General features: G+C 35.5%; 1 protein-coding gene across 6 annotated transcripts in view; it reads right to left on the reverse strand.

The window, feature by feature from the left end:
* The window catches only part of ZMYM4 (zinc finger MYM-type containing 4), a 168,273-nt gene that overhangs the window by 82,675 nt on the left and 66,711 nt on the right, over positions 1–18,887 (reverse strand). For 5 of the 6 annotated variants that reach the window (XM_014840093.3, XM_070510346.1, XM_044770325.2 and 2 more), the window contains exon 2: positions 7,972–8,017. The exons of the other annotated variant lie outside the window; for it this stretch is intronic. In XM_014840093.3, coding sequence (XP_014695579.1) covers positions 7,972–8,017 — 46 coding nt within the window. The remainder of the gene's footprint in view (positions 1–7,971; positions 8,018–18,887) is intronic. 6 annotated transcript variants of the gene reach the window in all.

The following is an 18,887-nucleotide window of genomic DNA, read 5'->3' on the forward strand; positions in this document are numbered from 1 at the left end:
AAAAGATATTTGCATATCCACACTCACTACAGCATTACTCACAATAGCCAAGAGGTGGAAGCAACCCAAATGCCCACCAAAGCATGAATGAATAAACAAAATGTGATATATCCATACAATAGAATATTATTCAGCCTTAAAAAGGAAGGACATTCTGACACATGTTACAACCTGGATGAACCTTAAAAGGGGGAAGGAATCTTCGTTCACTGGGTATAGAAATTTCAGTTTTGCAAGATGTAAAAGTTTTAGAGATCTGTTGCACAATAATGTCAAAGTACTTAACACTACTAAACGGTATAGTTAAAAGTGATTAAGATGGTAAATTTTACATTATGTTTTCTAACACAATTTTAAATAATTAAATAAAAATTGTAATATATAAATGAATTACTATACATAAGTGATGAATGAATGAGAGCCACATGCATCCAGACAGTCAAACCTCAGGAATATAGAATGAGAAAAAAGGAAGTGATAACGTACAGTTCGCTTCAAATACAATACAAAGTTCATAATCAAAACTAAACAAGATATTGATTAATAATGCAAATGTGGTAAAAACTGTAAAGAAAAGCAAGGAAATAAGCAAAATTCAGGATGATGACTATTTGGAGAGGAGAACAAAATGAGACTGAGGAATTGGCACCAAAGGCACGATGATGCACATTTTTTTAAAGCTAGGTGGTAAAGTCAAGTTTTTGTTTTTTGTATACATCTCACGTTATAACTATTTTTGTGTTTACTTAATACTTTATGCAAATAGTCTTCTAAATATTCCAGGAAACTTTAGGATAGCATATAATCAAGGGGTAAGGAAAACTATTTTAACCAAGACTGAAAACCATGATGTTAAAAAAGATCAAATTTTTATAGGTAAAAAACATTTGTTCAGGAAAAGATGAGACAAACAAAAGGAAACAAAGCAAGGGAAATCAAAACCCTCTACTCCATTATCAAAAGAACTTTAGGTCATGCATTCTAAAAGCTAGATTTTCTGAATGGTTAAGTGACTATCTTTCTAAATGTATACTTGAATCTTCTTTCAGATTCATCCTTTACCATGCTTATTATGACTTGACTTAATATTTATTACAATATAAAACAAGCCTACAACTAGGCATGGAAAAGAAAAAACTTTAAGAAATGGGCAAAGGATATTCAAATTTAACAAACAGTTATGACTAGATAATACAAGGGAGCCAGTCCAAACGTTAAACTCAATAAAAGCTGCTTAAAATCAAATTCAATAGGAGTTAAGAAAATGCAAATTAAATTTAACACTGTGCTATTTCACATCCATCAGATTGCGGAACATGAAGAAGAATTATAATATACACTGATGAGAAGGAAAAGTGTTATTACACATTTCTGGTGGAAATGTGAGGCACTAAAGTTTTTTGAAAAGCCAGCAATATCTATTAGAATTATACATATCCTTACATCTATTAAAATTATACATACCTTTTACCCCAAAATCCCCACTTTTTGTAATCTATCCACAGATATAAAGCCCTTATATATAAGGACATACATTAAAGGATTTTTAATACATCATTGTTTATTGTGGCAAAAAAACTAGAACAACATGAATGCCTAAAAACAAGGCAAAAAATGACTTCTTGTACCTCTAAATCATGGAATGTTATACTACAAGAGTTGGAGCTATCCAGAGGCTGGTCCCGTGGCATAGTGGTTAAGTTCGACATGCTCTGCTTCAGCAGCCCAGGTTAGCAGGTTCACAGTTTCAGATCCCAGGCGTGGACATATGCCACTCGTCAAGCCATGCTATGGCAGCAACCCATATACAAAACAGAGGAAGACTGGCACAGATGTTAGTTCAGGACTAATCTTTCTCAAGCAAAAAAAGAAGACGACTGGCAACAGATGTTAGCTTAGAATGAATCTTCCTCACCAAAGGAAAAAAAGAAAAAAAGAGTTGGAGCCATCCCAGTTGAGGTAGAGGGACATCATGAAGTACTCAAGTGAGAGAAGTCAGGTGAAGAAATGTATGTATATGATAATTCCATTTGTTAAACAAAACACCACCACCCTCAAAATCCTTACATACGTCTACCTGTATACATTTGTGTATATAATGATTTTATGAGCACTGGAGAAAAACATGAAAGGCTACCTACGAAGCTGTTGACATGGCTTATGAGGGGTGAAAGGGACAATGATATGGAAAGGAGAGACTAAGCCAAGAGAAAAGGCAAAGTTACTCTTAAAAAATCATATATGATCAAATTTGCACAGTTTATGTTTATGTATTACAGGAAGTGGTTAGCGTTGTGAAGAAAAAATATAGACCTATAGGATCAATTTTTTTTAAAGCCACCTTCTGGTTTAGAATAAAATATCCTAAAACAGGATTTTATGCCGTGACAGCAGATTGTATTTTCCAAATATGGTGGCAATGATACCTCCCATCTACATGCTTTCTACACTGTGACCTTGACCCTTCTCCTACCAAGAAGTGAGGTCTATGACCTCTTCTCCGGAATCTGGGCAGGCTTCTGACTTACTTGTAACCTGAAGAATATAGTGAAAGTGATGCTCTGTGACTTCTGAACATAGGTGAGAAAAGATTCTGTTTCTGCCTTATTTGCTGAATTACTCTTTTGCTTGGAGCCCTGAACCACCGTAAAAGAAATCCAACTACCCTGAGGCTGCCATGCTATGAGGAAGGCAAGGCAATAGAAGACCATGTATAGGTGCTCGAGACAGCAGTCCCAGTCTTTGAGTCCTCCTAACCCAGACTAGACATGGACAAATGAACTTCTGGATTATTCCAAAATCAAGTCGGTGAGCTTTCAAATCTCCTCAGCCAAGACCTAAGACACACTGTGGAGCAAAAAACAAGACATCTTCCATATACCCTTTCTGGATATCTGAGCCACAGAATCCAGGAGCATAATAAAATTGTTATTGTTTTCTACCACTAAATTTGGGGTGGTTTGTTAAGCAACACATACCAATAATCAGAATGCAAATTCAAACTATGTCTTATCTTAAATAATTTAGACAGTTGGCTCTAGAAAATTATGTTAACTGACTTAAAAAGTGACACTAGCAATGACAAAGTCAAATTTCTAAAATATGCATCCGAGGTACTTAAAATTCTTTCACAAAATAATGGGAAGAAAAGCATTATTTTCTAAATTAGTATTATTTAACCTAGTAGGGTTTAAATATGTACATAATTAACAAATGATCACTAGACATCTGATATTCATCCATGGTCTGAGAACATGTATTCTAGATGGCAAAAATTTTAGTTTTTAGATCTTTTCATTGGGAAAATGGGTGAGAACCCTGTATTTGGAACCATCTTATATTCAAACATTTATAATATACTTTCACTCTTATTAGTCTCTTATACTACTGATCAACCTAAACTAAAATTCACATACAACTTACATCTTCCTTTCATTGTTAAAGTTTCTGTGCCACCTCAATTTCAAAGATAATAATCTTGAAATACAGCTGTGAATTGTTTGCAAAAATATACACCTTTTAGCGATACTATAGAGATAAAGCAAAAGTTAGTTTAGTCCATTTCATTAAAAAACTTTATACAATTTGCTTAATTCAAAAATAATTTATGTCTATTTCATGAACTAATATTTAATAACTAAAATACTATTTAATAACTAAAAACTTCTTGAGAATAGTGGGGTGTTTACAGTCGAGGTCACCTCAATTTTGTACCCATGCTTATACCCCAAAGAAGACTATCTAGGCTTTGGTTTTAACATTTTTGTGAAGAAGATACTCCTTCACAATGCTGGAAGGATCCAAACAATATTCAGCAATAGATAACGTAAACAGAAATCTTTAAGTAGTTCCAGGGTTTAAAAAAAAAAAAAAACTGCTCAATTTACCAGTTCTTTTAAAAATTGAGCTGCATTGATAAGACAGATATATTTCAAACACAAACCGACATTGATACTCCATAGGCAGCCACAAAAACTTGTCATGGTTAATACCCATTAAAATATTTTAGTTACTTTTAGGACTTAAATTACTTTAAATTATTCTTTTATTTCTACCAAATAATTATTCTTCTTCAAAACCTGTGATTCCAGTGATCTAGGGGGCAGTTCAGAAATAGGTAATGAAAGATTTAAAAGGAACAAATTTGGAGTTAAGTAATCCTACATTCAATCCTGATTGCACCACATAAAAGCTAAAAAATGTCTCTAAGCCTTAGTTTCCTCCTTAGTAAAACAGAGACCATTGTAATGTCTAGAGGGTTGTTATGCAGAGACTGCATACCTAGTAACAACTCTCCCCCTTTTTCTTACCAAGAGATCCCTGATTTTATTGTTGGCAACAATGGACTCAGCTAAAGGGTTACAATTCCCAGATTTCCCTGAAGCTGGGGTGGTTAATGAGATGTAAACCAAAGTACACAGGTATAGAGTTTCTAGGAAAGTTCTTTAAGAGGCTGATTCTGTTAAGAAGTGTGCCTTTTTGCTTTCCTCCCTATCCCAGCGCAGGATGACGATAAAGCAGCCATCTTAGAACATCAGGGAATGGAAGCCATGTGCCAAGGATGTCATACAGAAAGCCAGAAGGCCCCTGGATTCCTGATAACCAGAGCCATCTTACCATCTTCATGAGGATCAAGGCTGCCCCAGGAAGAGAAGCCCAAGGCATCCTGCCCTACATACCAATCTATATCATCCTCCAGGAAGCATAGGACATCCTGATCTGATCCGACCTGATTCGGATCCAAAGTTATAGGACCACCCAATAACCAGACCTCACCTACACTGGTACCATTTTAATGATTTTTTTCATGATCTTTCCTACGTCTTGTAAAGAAATAACTCATATACCTATGCCTTATAAATTTAGCCCTACTCTCAACCCATTGCAGCTCTTTACTGCCCATGAGTCCTGTCCCCATGCTGCAGCTCTTCACTGCCTGTGGGTCCTGTCCCCATGATACTCCATGCTATTCTCTGAATAAAACAGCAGTACTGCCAGACCTTGAGAGTCCAAGAAATCTGTCTTTCGACTCCTCAGCTCACAGAGCCCGCATCAATCTGGGCTTCTTTAACAAGAAAAATAAATTTCTATTATGTTTTATACATAGTTGAACCTAATCCACTAGTTGATACAATTATTATTAAGGTTTTTAAAAGATAATATATGTAAAGTTTTTCACAAACTCAAATGCTGCAAGTAATCAAAATAATGTGAATAATTTTTTTGAATCCAAATAACTGTACTTCATGAACAAATTAACAACGCTCTTATTTTTTCCTTAAAGTTCACAAGTCTGTTATATAAACTTATTCTATCAGTAAGAAAATCAATCATTGGTGAATGACCAGGTGGTTATCTTAGACCCATTTAATGAATAAAAGTCCTTGATTTAAGGTAGCAGCTATATGAACACATTTTTAAAAAATCTCTCTATTAACTTCTTTCATACTTCACATAAACTGGCAATGGTTAAGGAAACAAGAGTTAGGATAATCCACAGTATGAGTTACTTCCTCTATCACCATGTTTCTTAAAAAATCCACAGCACAAATTCTCCTGACAAGTGATAAAGTAGAAGTCGGACAACCCTACTTTCTCTTTTGACTTTCATAAAATGTTGAAGCCTTCTTTTATATCCCTTTTATTGAAAATACTACATTTTTGGAAAGTCAACTCAGCTTTTTCATGTTTAAACCAAATTTCCCAAATTCCTCACTGATGGCGTTAGGGTCTATCAGTTTATGTGTGTCAACAATTAGCATATACTCCTATATTTTACTGAAAGTTTCAGATGGCTCTACCCTAGGAGAGCAGGATTTGATCTACAAAACAAATATTGGAAAGCCCCATGTCCTGGTCATCTTGGGCAATGAATACATGGTAAGTCCAGTACTATGCTGGACTTTTTGAGGGACTTGCCTGAGAAACAGTGAATCTCCTTTATTCTAGACATGGACCTCAAGACAAAATGGTAGGCCTTGAATGACCATCTTTGGAATCAGACACTTCCTGAATACCATCTATAGCAATTTGCCCTCATCTCTCCTGGACAGGTGTCTATGTTCCTGAATCGTCTTTATGGAGACAGGCCAGAATCCCTTCCAAGCTAGTCTCTTCTCTGCCTCCAGAGCCTTCAACAGCCCTTAACAATAAAGTACCAGAAAGGGGGAGATAAAGAATAATCTTTACTGCATCATTTGCACTCAGCATTTGGTATAAAATCCTCTGCTTGTAAACCTCCAGCCTAAAAATGTTTTTGAGGGTGAAGCAGAAAAGGAACAGGCACCAGAAATATAATCCCCAAATGTTGGGAGTAGGAACCCAAGTACAGGAGCTTGGTTACCACCTCAAGATTCCCGTTACTACTTTGACTGTTGTTACTACAACATCTTTAAACAAATAAATCAAATTAAAACCTTCATTAGAAAGCTATTTGATTAATTTCTATTACTAGTACAGACTTGAGCAAAGCAGAAGCAGGTAATCAAAAATTAGTCAGGGAAAGAGAAAAGCAGTGGCTGAGGGATACGTTCTAACAGTCATGTTTTACTTTCTGACTCTGTTTTCTCTGACCATACAAGATTGATTCAAAGACAAACATCAGATCCAAGCTGGCCCAATCATAATCTTTTTCCCAGGAACTTGAAATTTAAAATGGATATACAAAAAGACTGAAAGTCATTGGAGCATAACTGCTTTCTGGCAGCACTAGAGAGAGCAGGCCAATGATCTCCTTTCATTGAGTTCCCTGGAGGAAATTTGTTCTTGACCTCCTCCCTAAATTCTGTGACATATCCCAATATGCTTCTAAACTTTCTTCTGCATTAGCTAGCTAGCTGGAGCCTATTTTTGTTGCTTGTGTGCAACAAAAAGGACATTCAATAACTAAATACACTGAAGATCAAAAGAGCTAGTACCTTTCAACATTAACCTTAAAAAACTGTTATCAGTCAAAAATATCAACAAACTAATTCCAAAGAGAAAGAAAGTCCTCAGATCCTACTGATGGAAAGTAAACTTAAAAAACAAAACAAAAGAAATGCACGCTGCACTTAACTCAGGAACTCTCAATGATGAAATTTGTCCTTCATAAACAACTGCACAAACCTCTTTTGACGAGTCATCAATACTATTTTTAGAATTTATCCTACAGAAACACTTCAACAAGTAGACAAAGATATATATAGGAATACATACTTAATATTGTTTGTAATAGTGAAAAACTAAAAATAATATACACACGCATCAAAGAGGAAGCTGATTATAGTACAACCATACAATAAAATGCTAAGCAGTCATCAGAAAGAATGTAATAGGTCCAAATTCACTGAGTTAGAAAGATGTCTAGGCAGTTGAATGAAAAAAGCAAGAACAGTATTCATATGATCCCTATACACATACATAAATCCCCACCTACCATATATCCATATATATACTTTCATAGAAAAAAAGTCTGGAAAGATATATATTAAACTCTTAAAATTGGTTATCTTTGGAGAATGGTAAAGACAAAGGCTTTTATTTTCTGCTTTATTCATTTTTGTACTATAAAATTGAATGTATTACTTTTATAATCATAAGACACAAAAGTTTTTTTTAAGAAAATCATGTAACATGGAAAGACTATAAAGAGAAAATGAAGAGACCCTGTAAACAAAGTAGCAAACTTTCTTGAGTATTAAGTTCAGTATCAACTTTTACATGATTCACACATACACAAAGTCTGACTATATTTCAATATTAATAACTGTGAAAATAAAATATTTACTTTAAAAAAAAGTAAGACTTTTAACAATTCAGATCAACATGCTGAAAATACTAACAGGGCGTGATGAGATCTAAACTAAATCAAAGTGAACCATCAGAGTAACCAGCCCTAACTAAACACTGTTATAGATAAATGCTCTCTCTAAACTTATAATTATTATCTATGTAAAGACATGATTGGTTTTTTTCTAAAATGGTACTTACAGTTCTCTACAATTTCATCAAAAACTGCACCAGTTTTCTGGTCAAACTGTAAAAGCAAAAAAGGAAAAAGAAAAGTAACATTATTCTCATGTTCTTCCACCATACTTTTTGGCTTCCTTTCCTGCTCCCCCAAGAGCTGTCATTTTCAACCAAGGTGTACAAATACACAACAAAACACCGCCAAAAAGAGTAAAGGAAAACTGAGAACGAACAAAGGAAGTTCTCAGGCCAAAGCCCCCAAACCAAAAACAAAGAGATAAACACATGCCCTCTCTATAAAAAAACTACTTATTTCTTAAAAACCACATTTATGTCACAAAATACAGAGGATCAGATATATCAAGGATCATATATATTTGTAACAATAATAAACACAGTCAATCCTTATTGAGAACTTACTAACACTCACTGAGAACTACGTAAAACTTCTAATCAAAACTTAACAGAGGGCCAGCTGGTGGCGCAGCAGTTAAGTTTGCACGTTCCACTTCGGTGGCCCGGGGTTCACCAGTTTGGATCCTGGGTGCGGACATGGCACTGTTTGTCAAGCCATGCTGTGGTAGGCATCCCACATATAAAGTAGAGGAAGACGGGCACGGATGTTAGCTCAGGGCTAATTTTCCTTAAAAAAAAACCCAAAAGAACAACAAAAAAAAACTTAACAGAACATCAGCACCAATAGGTTTTGCTCTTGGGCAAAAAGGCAGAAATCTGCTGCTCTTTAAACAAAAGTCGGCCATGTTACAGGGATGGTTCCTATTTGAGTATGTTAGGACTTACGTCAGAAGCAGAGCCAAGTCTGAGGTAATTTCAGACCTTTAAAACAGATAAAGGGGAAAGACTAGCACGTTCCACCCCTAGTCTTTAAAGGTCTCCTCACTTTGGCAAGTGTGAGCATTCCAGCCTCCTGCTCCCCTGCCTACTGCTCATCAACGAGCCAAGAACACAAGGAAGGCTGCTCCTTGATAAACCTGGCCTACCAAAACTGAGAGTGTGAACCCCCATTCAAGGAAGAAACTTTTAAAGGAAAAGAACTTTACGTACCTACATAACTAAATACCTACATAACTGCTGAGGAAACACAACAGCTAGCTATAGTAATCAATAGTATCTGATATCCATAAATGTGAACAACCAAGGATCCCAGGTTTCGGAAAGAAACTATGTGAAAGAGAAGATTCAAGGTGAATAAACAGCACAACCACTCAAGAAGGAAACAATTAATTTACAGAAAAGAAACTTATAAAAACTATTTTAAGTGGTATCTGAGAGGCTACAGATGCAAAAGACTAAGCACAGATAGCCATGCAAAGGAGACATGAGAGAGTATTTCAAAACAAGAAAATGACCGCAAAAATAAGAATTTTATTGGACAGGCTAATGACAAAGTTTTCAATCAGTTTCGAAAAAAAATAAAACGAAAAGTCAGAGTTCGAAAAGATATTTTATATGACGAGATAAAAGACTGAATCAATAGATGTAACAGGAATCTCAAAGGCATCCCCAAAGAAGAGAACAATGGAGAAGTGAAATAATGAAGAAAATTTCCCTGAACCAAAAACATGAATATTTGAGATTAAATGGGCCCACCACAGACCAAAGAGAAACGAAAAAAAAGGATACATCCTGGTGAAATTTCAGAATTCCAAAAGAAAACAAGAGGAGGAATACAAAGAATTATAGTGCAAGTGATTCATAAAATATATTTAATGTAACAGAATTCAACTATACAAACACTGAAAAGGAAAGAAATAGTAAAGGCCACTCTGCCTACCATTGCACTTCAAGAGCTACACTCCAGAATGAAAGGGAAATGGCGATGTGACTGCAAGCCAAAGGATGAAAGCACTTGTCTCCATTAAGAAGGATCCAAGTGTTTAAAGATAATGCACTTTTTGTATAATACTGCCTCTAGACACTTTACATGGTGCTCAATCAAAGAAACTACAATCTTACTAAAAAAAATGGGGGGCCAGCCCAGTGGCACAGCAGTTAAGTACACACATTCCGCTTCTCGGCGGCCCGGGGTTCATCAATTTGGATCCCAGGTGAGGACATGGCGCTGCTTGGCAGAAGCCATGCTGTGGTAGGCGTCGCACGTATGAAATGGAGGAAGATGGGCATGGATATTAGCTCAGGGCCAGTCTTCCTCAGCAAAGAGAGGAGGACTGGCAATGGTTAGCTCAGGGCTAATCTTCCTCAAAAAAAAAAAAAAAAGGTAGTGATATTACCAAAGGTGGTATATCTATACACTATGGGTGACAAAGAGATTTTCTAAGATAATTTGAACTATGTGCCATTTCATCTCGTGAACTGGTTCTAAAATCTAACTCATAAGATAAGACTGCTCTATAACAACAATCAGACTGATACCATATTTCTCCCCTGTAAGCTGGAACACAAAAGATCAATGACTTCCACATTCTAAAAAGAAAAAAAAAATTGGAATTCAGACCACTCAAATGTTATCATAAAAAATATTTAACAAAATGAAACACAATTAAAATTATACTGGATACAAAAAAAACACAACTGATTATGACTCAGAAGAAATGAAGAAACCTAGACGGGAAGAACATCAGGTGTTGACGCTTTAGAAGACACTCTTTCTAGTGGCAAAAATTCCAGGATTAAATTTCATTCTCTATGGTTCAAAACCAAACCCTTGTTTTATTACTTCTCCCTCCCTCCTTCTCAAATAGAAAATAAAAAACAAAGACTAAAACATTGTCTCTTGATGCCAAACAATCTATACGCTTGTTTACAAATAGACACAGTATCATCCAGCAAGCCCCTTTTGTTGACACTGGGTACACAGTTCCAAAACCATAGGGACAAAATAGAGTAGCAGCTGCCAAAGGCTGGGGGTGGAGGAGAAACAGACAATGATTGCTAATGGGTACAGGGTTTCTTTTTTGGGTGACAAAATGTTCTAAAATTGATTGCAGTTGCACAACTGTGAAAATACTAAAAACTACTGAATTGTGTGCTTTAAATGGGTGAATTGCACGGCATGTGAATGATACCTCTATATAAAGCTGTTTTAAAAACACATTGAGAAAAATACCTCCTATGAAGTTTAGGTATTAAAAACTGAAAGACATTACTGAAACAAGATTAACTACGGAGATGTTATGTGAGCAGAAAGTACCAGCAATTTTAAAGATTAATTTTTAAAATATATATTCAAATGTGTTAAATAAATGTTTAAATACCATGAAGCCCCTCAGGTGCAATTTCCCGTGTTGAGGTTAGCTCATTTTAATGTAAACCTCTTTATGTATGTGAACTTGATAAGGTAGAGCATCAATTAAGAGAGAGTCTACCTTTGACTCTCCTTGATTTTGTTTTGTTTTTATTAGTTTTAATTCAAACCTGCTGGTAACTACTTACTTAACATCATACAATCAGTAAGACTAACATTGTTCTCAATTAAATGATGGGCAGGACTCCAGAACACTGCTTGCCCTATAATCCCACCAACTGGGTGACGACAAATTTACAAGTAACACTTAGCTTTGTGATAATACGATGGTTTTACTAATTGTGTTTGGGTGCTTCTTGTCCAATCTGTATATTTCTAAGCAAGAAATTAGATATAAGCAGTTAGTAAATTAGTTTTGAAATTCATGTCCTACTACTCATCCCTCAAGTTTAATGAAAGATTTAATTGAACTTAAAAGTCAAGCTGATTTTAAGAATCTGTAATAACTATTTGTATAGGCAAGGATTTTCTCAACACTACAATATCAAAAATAGAAACTAAAAAAATAAACAAGGGGCAGGAGGAGGGTGAAAAGGGGTAAAGGGACATATGTGTATGGTGCTGGATGACAATTAGTCTCTTGGTAGCGAACACATTGAAGTCTATACAGAAGCTGAAATATAATGATGCACACCTGAAATCTATACAATATTATAAAACAAAGTGATGTCAATAAAAAATTAAATTTTAAAAAAGCAAGAAAAAAGGAAAAAATATAAAATAAACAAATGTGGATATGGACTTAAGACAAAAATACCAGTTTGTTTTCTTTTTCTTTTCTTTTCTTTCTTTTTTTTTTTTTTTTTTTTTTTGGTGAGGAAGATTGGCCCCGAGCTAATATCCATGCCAATCTTCCTCTGTTTTGTATGTAGGACACCGCCACAGCATTGCTTGGTGAGCAGTATGTAGATCCGTGCCTGGGGTCTGAAGCTGCAAACCCCAGGCCGCTGAAGCAGAGGGCACAAACTCAACCACTACACCATGAGGCCAGTCCCAATATCAGTTCACTTTTAGTTATCAAAATAGTCTCATGGATCCTACCCAAAGACTTCAAAGTATCTAACTGTTGCCTATTTAAATTTAAAAAATCAGTGTTATAACTTTAAGAGGTATGACAGCTTCAGTCTCAAACTAAGTTTGAATCCCAACTCTGGTGACTCATCAGTTATGTAACTTTTAGCCTCAAATTTCCTCATCCATAAAATATAGATATAGTGATACCTACCTTCCCAGAATTGTCAGGATTAAATGAAAAGCACTTAGCACAGTGCTTAGCAAACTGTAAATACACAATAAATGCGAGCTATTATTACTATACTAATAAAAGATATCTTCACTTGTTTTAAAAATCAGGGTTCACTACAACATTTCACTTGTAAAAATGTATCCACCGCTTAAAATAAAAGGAAAGCAATAGGCAAATAACTTAGCTCCCTGTATTTAAAAAACTAAGCACTGGGGATAAAGCACATTTTTACTTACAAAATAAAACACTCAAGTTCCCTAACCCTAGATGGAGGGAAAAATCAGAATATACTGTGAATTGGTAAATACACCACCCACCCCCTCACACACACACAAAAAATCACAATTAGAAATTTACTGGATCCTGGACCAATAATTGTTATTTTAAAAAAGTTAATTTTCTCTTCTATCCTCCATACAAACATGATGACACTTCACAAATTCCCTGGACATAACTGATAGAATGACTAATACCATAACCTTTATTTTCAAAACTGATTTTAATATTTTCGACAATTTGAGAGTTTATATGATAAACTTATTCAATGAAAACTAAATAATAGACGAATAGCTCTAAAATAGTTTGGGGAGTTGAAGCTGGGTTTTTCAATGATTAAGTAGAAACTGAAAACTGTCAAACGTGCTTCATTTTTTTCCTCTCTAAAACCTACTCTTTTCATCATGGGTCCCTTTTTCATTTTAGTGGCAGTCCCAACACCCTAGAAGTCAAACAAGAAATCTCAACATTAGGGGTTTTTTCCTTCATTCCCTTCAACTGATAAGAGAACTATCATTTCTATTTCCAACACATCTTAGTGTTTTAGATAAATCTCTTCTCTCCATCACAAGCTAACCTATACAGGAGTCAGGAAAGGCAAAGAAACTGTTCCTTAATTTAAGATCTAAAGGACGACTAAGAAATAAAACAGGTGAAAAGGTGAGAAAGAAGATTCAAGAAAACAGCAAATGTAAAGGTTCTTTGCAGAAGAAAGAATAGAGAATTCAAAGAACAGAAAGGCTGGGTGGATCAGAATTCTGGGAGTAAAGCAGGCCAGCACTGTAAGATAAAGCTGAGGATAACTCATGGGCCAAACATCGCAGGACATTCTTCATAGACAGGGCGACCACATATTCCAGTTAGCTGAAAGCATCTCAGTTTACACCTATCAACTCCATGTAATTGATAATGTGCTCCCTTTCACTGGCGAAAGTGTCTCAGTTAGGTCAACCTAAGTATTAGTCATGTTTAGATACTGGATTTCATCCTAAAAAAAAAAAAAACATTGAAGGATGTGGCAGGAAGGAAGATATGAGTTCTGAAAACAATCACTCTGACTATGAAGTGAAGTCATTTTCTCACTCCTACCCCAAGTTCGAATCACACCTTCTCACTGTTTTCTCCCTACTAGGAATGTCTATCTGATGAAATCCCACTGCTTCTTCAAAGTGCAGCACTTCACTGAGGCCTTCTCTGATAACCCACTGAGAATTCATTACTTCTCTGTAGCACTTGATTTATATTCCATTTACACTTGTGGCACAGTTAACATATATATGACAGTTATCACTTTCTAGATAAATTTTTTTCATCCTAGGATACCTACAAGCCCTAGCACATTATATTGTGTAATCTCTCAATTATCTTCTTTATTAACTGAATGCCATAACCTTGATTTCTCACCATTTGTGATGTAAAACCTGTAAGATGCTCTAAGAAAAAAAAGAGTTCTATGATCAAATAAATACAGGAAATGCAAATCTCTTTTTTTGGTGATAAATAAATGCTTATTAATTATTAACTGCTAAGAAGTTTAAAACTAAAGAAATCTGTATTTGTTGTTTTGCCCATCATTTTCCAGATGTACTTGATCACAGAACCCTTTTGAAGGATAATATTTATTAACATACTAGAGAACCACAGTGAGAAATGATGCTAACTCATGCTAGCATCAGAGGTTTGTAGATTTTTTTTTCTTGACGTTGGATATTGTTATTATTTTCATTTAATACGCTTTCTTCTTTTTTCCCAGATGTAAATCATTATATTTTGATTTCTGGGTAGACTACATCATGTTCTCCAGCTAAAGACTACTTACCATCCATCACCACACACATGTGCCTAATCACCTCTTTCACCCTTCTCCCTACCCGCTTCCCCTCTGGTAACCACCAAGCCAATCTCTGTCTCTCTGTTTGTCGTTGTTTTTATGTTCTATTTATGAGTGAGATCCCTCGGTATTTGACTTTCTCCTTCTGACTTATTTCGCTTAGCATAATACCCTCAAGGTCTATCCATGTTATCGCAAATGGCAAGATCTCATCTTTTTTCTTTTTTCTACACATTTAAATACAAGGTCATTTTCTAATTTAGTAATACACCCCAAAATAAATCTTTTAGTTTTTTCTTTTTAATAATCATGCCATTTGACCATCTGTGGTTTTCACAAGTATTGGTATAAGCAAGGACTTTTCCATTTGATAGTTTAACAAATACATAGAACAGAATGTAATTATTTAACATGTTAAAGAATATTTCAAATTATCAGCCAAATTTAATAAGGAAATATTAAATAAGGATAGTAAATACTTGGTTCCTAACACTGTCTTCCTACTAAATCTCTCCTTCCAACACTAATCAACCAGAGCAATCTTTCCTATAAAGTAGAGATATGTTCTCAGAATTGTTCTCAACTCAAAATTCACGTGTCCATTAATAATTAATTGAAGTTGGTAGGCAAGATCAAATATTTACCATTTAATTACCATTAAAGTGGTAATATTACCACTATTTTACCTTGTTCTGAAAGTACTAGTCAATACAGTAAGAAAAAAGAAATATAAAGTATAAACTTTGGGGAAAACCAGTTATTTTTTACAGGTAATATGCTTATCTACTTGAAGAACCCAAGTTAGCAGATTGAAAAAGTACTGGAATTAAGAATACATTCCAACAGTGACTCTTTACAAAATTCAACGTTCAAACAATCCATAGCAGGGGCCAGCCCCCAGCCCAGTGGTTAAGTTCGGCAATCTCTACTTCAGCAGTCCAGGTTTGGTTCCCAGGCACAGACCTACAGCCATGCTGTGGTGGTGACTCACATATAGAGTGGAGGAAGACCGGCACAGATATTAGCTCAGGGTGAATCTTCCTCAAGCAAAAGAGAAACACTGGCAACAGATGTTAGCTCAGGGCAAATCTTCTTCAGGGAAAAAAACAGTCAATGGCATTCCTACGAACCAGAAACAATTAGGTAAAATATAAAGGAAAAACAAAGATCCAATTCATAACAACAACTACATATAAAACATTCTGAGGGGCCAGCCCAGTGGCGCAGCAGTTAAGTTCACACGTTCCACTTCAGAGGCCCGGGGTTCGCCAGTTCAGATCCCGGGTGTAGACATGGCACCACTTGGCAAGCCATGCTGTGGTAGGCATCCCACATTTAAAGTGGAGAAAGATGGGCAGGGATGTTAGCTCAGGGCCAGTCTTCCTTGGCAAAAGGAGGAGGATTGGCAGCAGATATTAGCTCAGGGCTAATCTTGCCCCCCAAAAATAAAAGTTCTGAAAATACACTTAAGAAATGTATAAAATCATTATGGAAAAAAACACAAAACTTTTCAGAGGGTAAATATAAACATTGTTTACAAAAGGGAAAAATCATTACCAAGATGAACTCAATTTCCTCACAAAATAGAGAGGCCGGGGTGAATGAGAGGAAACTAGATAAAATCACTATCAAGGACATCTGGAAGAATAAAGGTAAAAAGAATGTCTAGGAAAATGCCAAATTACAATAGTGACCAAGAGAAAAATATGCCCTACCATATATCGAAGGTACAATAACTAAAATATGTGGTACTGGCATGGCAATTAATAGAATAATGAAACACAATAGAAAATACAAAGTCCAAAGCCTATTTAAGAATTAAAATAGGACCAGTAACCATTTAAGGTGGAAAAATCTGGATCACCACCTCATACTTTACACCAAAATAAATTCCAGATATCTGAAAAACAAATTGAAAAAAATGAAAACACTAGAAGATAGGAAAGTCTTTTAAGCAGAAACAGAAACAAATATTCTTGAGAAAGTTTAATAAACTTAACCATATTAAAAATAAAAATCGTTTGGAAAACTTAAAGACAATTTGGGGAAAAAGTCTGTATTAATACTAACACAGGGGCCGACCCCGTGGCCAAGTGGTTAAGTTCTCGTGCTCCGCTTTGGCGGCCCAGGGTTTTGCTGGTTCAGATCCTGGGCACAGACGCAGCACTGCTCATCAGGCCACGTTGAGGCAGCATCCCACATGCCACAACTAGAAGGACCCCACAACTAAAAATACACAGCTATGTACCTGAGAGTCTTGGGGAGAAAACGAAAAATAAAATCTTTTAAAAATAATAAAAGTTAAAAAATAATGTCACAACAGTTAATATCCTACTTATAAAGCAGTCTTAGAATCCACTAAGAGTAGCATCCCAATAGAAAATGATCAAAGACCATGAACAAGCACTAAACTTTCTTCACTTTTTTTTTTTTGAGGAAGATTAGTGCTGAGCTAACACCTGCCGCCAATCCTCCTCTTTTTTGCTGAGGGAGACTAGCCCTGAGCTAACATCCCTGCCCATCTTCCTCCACTTTATATGTGGGATGCCTACCACAGCATGGCTTGACTAAACTTTCAATCTCACCTGAACTCAAAATTAAAATGAGGTACCATTTTCCCTCAGACTAGCAAAGATACAAATAAATGGATAGAGATAGAAATTCTCTCCTTATTTTCTTTCAACCTAAGTGTATCTAGGAAATTTCTCATTACAGAGAGATCTAATTCACTCTTCTTAGTGGCTATGCAGTCTTTTATTGTATTATGCTGATGGACATTTAGGTTGCTTCGAGTTTTTTCTTTAAACACATAGTTGTCATCCTTGTACCTATTAGTTGGCTAACATATGTGAGTGTGTGTTTATGTGTATATAAACATAAAATCGATTCCTAGAAGTGGAATCATGAAATTAAATGGCATAGGCATTTAAGTTTTGATGGATGTTACCAAACTTTCTACCAAAAGCATTCTGCCAGTATATATAGACACCAACAGATCCTGTTTCTCAAGAATGTCATCACCACTTGGCATGAAGTTGTTTTCATCTTCCTCAATTTGGTAGGCAAAAAATGTTATCTCATTACTTAAACCTGCATTTGTTGTTTTGTTCTGCATTTAATTGTTTTCATTTTCACTTCTTATATTTTGAATAAGAATCTTCCCATATAGTTATTGACCATCTGTGATTCTTGTTTCTGTCTATTGCCTGATTATGAAATATTTTAGGTGACCTGAGGCAGTGGTTCTGAAACCTGTTTTAATCAGTGATTAACACTTAGAAACCTCACCCTGTGCCAGGCACTTTTTTCAAGCACTTTATGTAACTTCACTCAATTTCACCTCCCCAGAATCTCATCAAGTAAGTATTAACACCTCTGTTTCATACATGAAGAAATGGAAGTACTGAGAGGTTAAGACACACACACAGAGACATATACAGTGCTCTGAAAAAGGTTCCCGAGAAAAGGCCCAAACTTCTGACTGTTCAAAATATGGCCATATCTTCCTCTACTGCTTCATCTTTTCCTGCCTTCATGTTCCCATTACAACCCCATCCCCACAGTAAATGCTCTAGCTATTATGAATGACCTGTAGCTCACCTAATCTTTCAGGTAGTTTCATGCCTCTGGACCAGGGTCCACAGTACTTGAGCTTTTCCAGTACTAATTCAATAGTAAACACCTAACTCAGCTTTCATGACTGAGCTAAAGTTACAACTCCTTAATGATGCCATCTCACACAACCCACACACACCCAACTTCCTGAACAAGGTAGAATCCACAAGGCAGAACTCCCCTTCCTAGCACTACTACACGAGATGTGTCTATGATAGCAAATATAAAAATTTGACTCCAAAGGTGGGTATGCTATAAGCAATCAAGGACTCATTCACATTTCTGAAGCTGTATCATGAAATATCCCATCCTTTTGGTAGACTGATCTTCTGACAAATAATAGGAGTTACACAAATGTGGAATTTGAACCCCATTTTGGAGACTATCTAAAAAAGAAATCAATAAAAATTAACACTTTTTATACAAAAGCCTTTAGAGTTATGCAAAAATTAAAAATAATCTAGTTAGTTTCTTTCAACAGAACCTAAATGAAATCAAGACTCTGTAAAGGATTAGAAAATTCACATTTCTTAAAGCAGGGAGTAGTTTGAAGTATATTCTAGTCTAGAGAGATTTCTGTCTGTTCCATACTGCTGAAAATGCCAAACATATAACAAAAGCCCAATTAATGTGCACTAAATAAAAAAATTACATTTATTAGTTAATAAGTAATTTAAAACTTG

This window comes from Equus asinus, chromosome 5 (assembly GCF_041296235.1).
Source record: "Equus asinus isolate D_3611 breed Donkey chromosome 5, EquAss-T2T_v2, whole genome shotgun sequence".
Taxonomy (NCBI): Eukaryota; Metazoa; Chordata; class Mammalia; order Perissodactyla; family Equidae; genus Equus; species Equus asinus.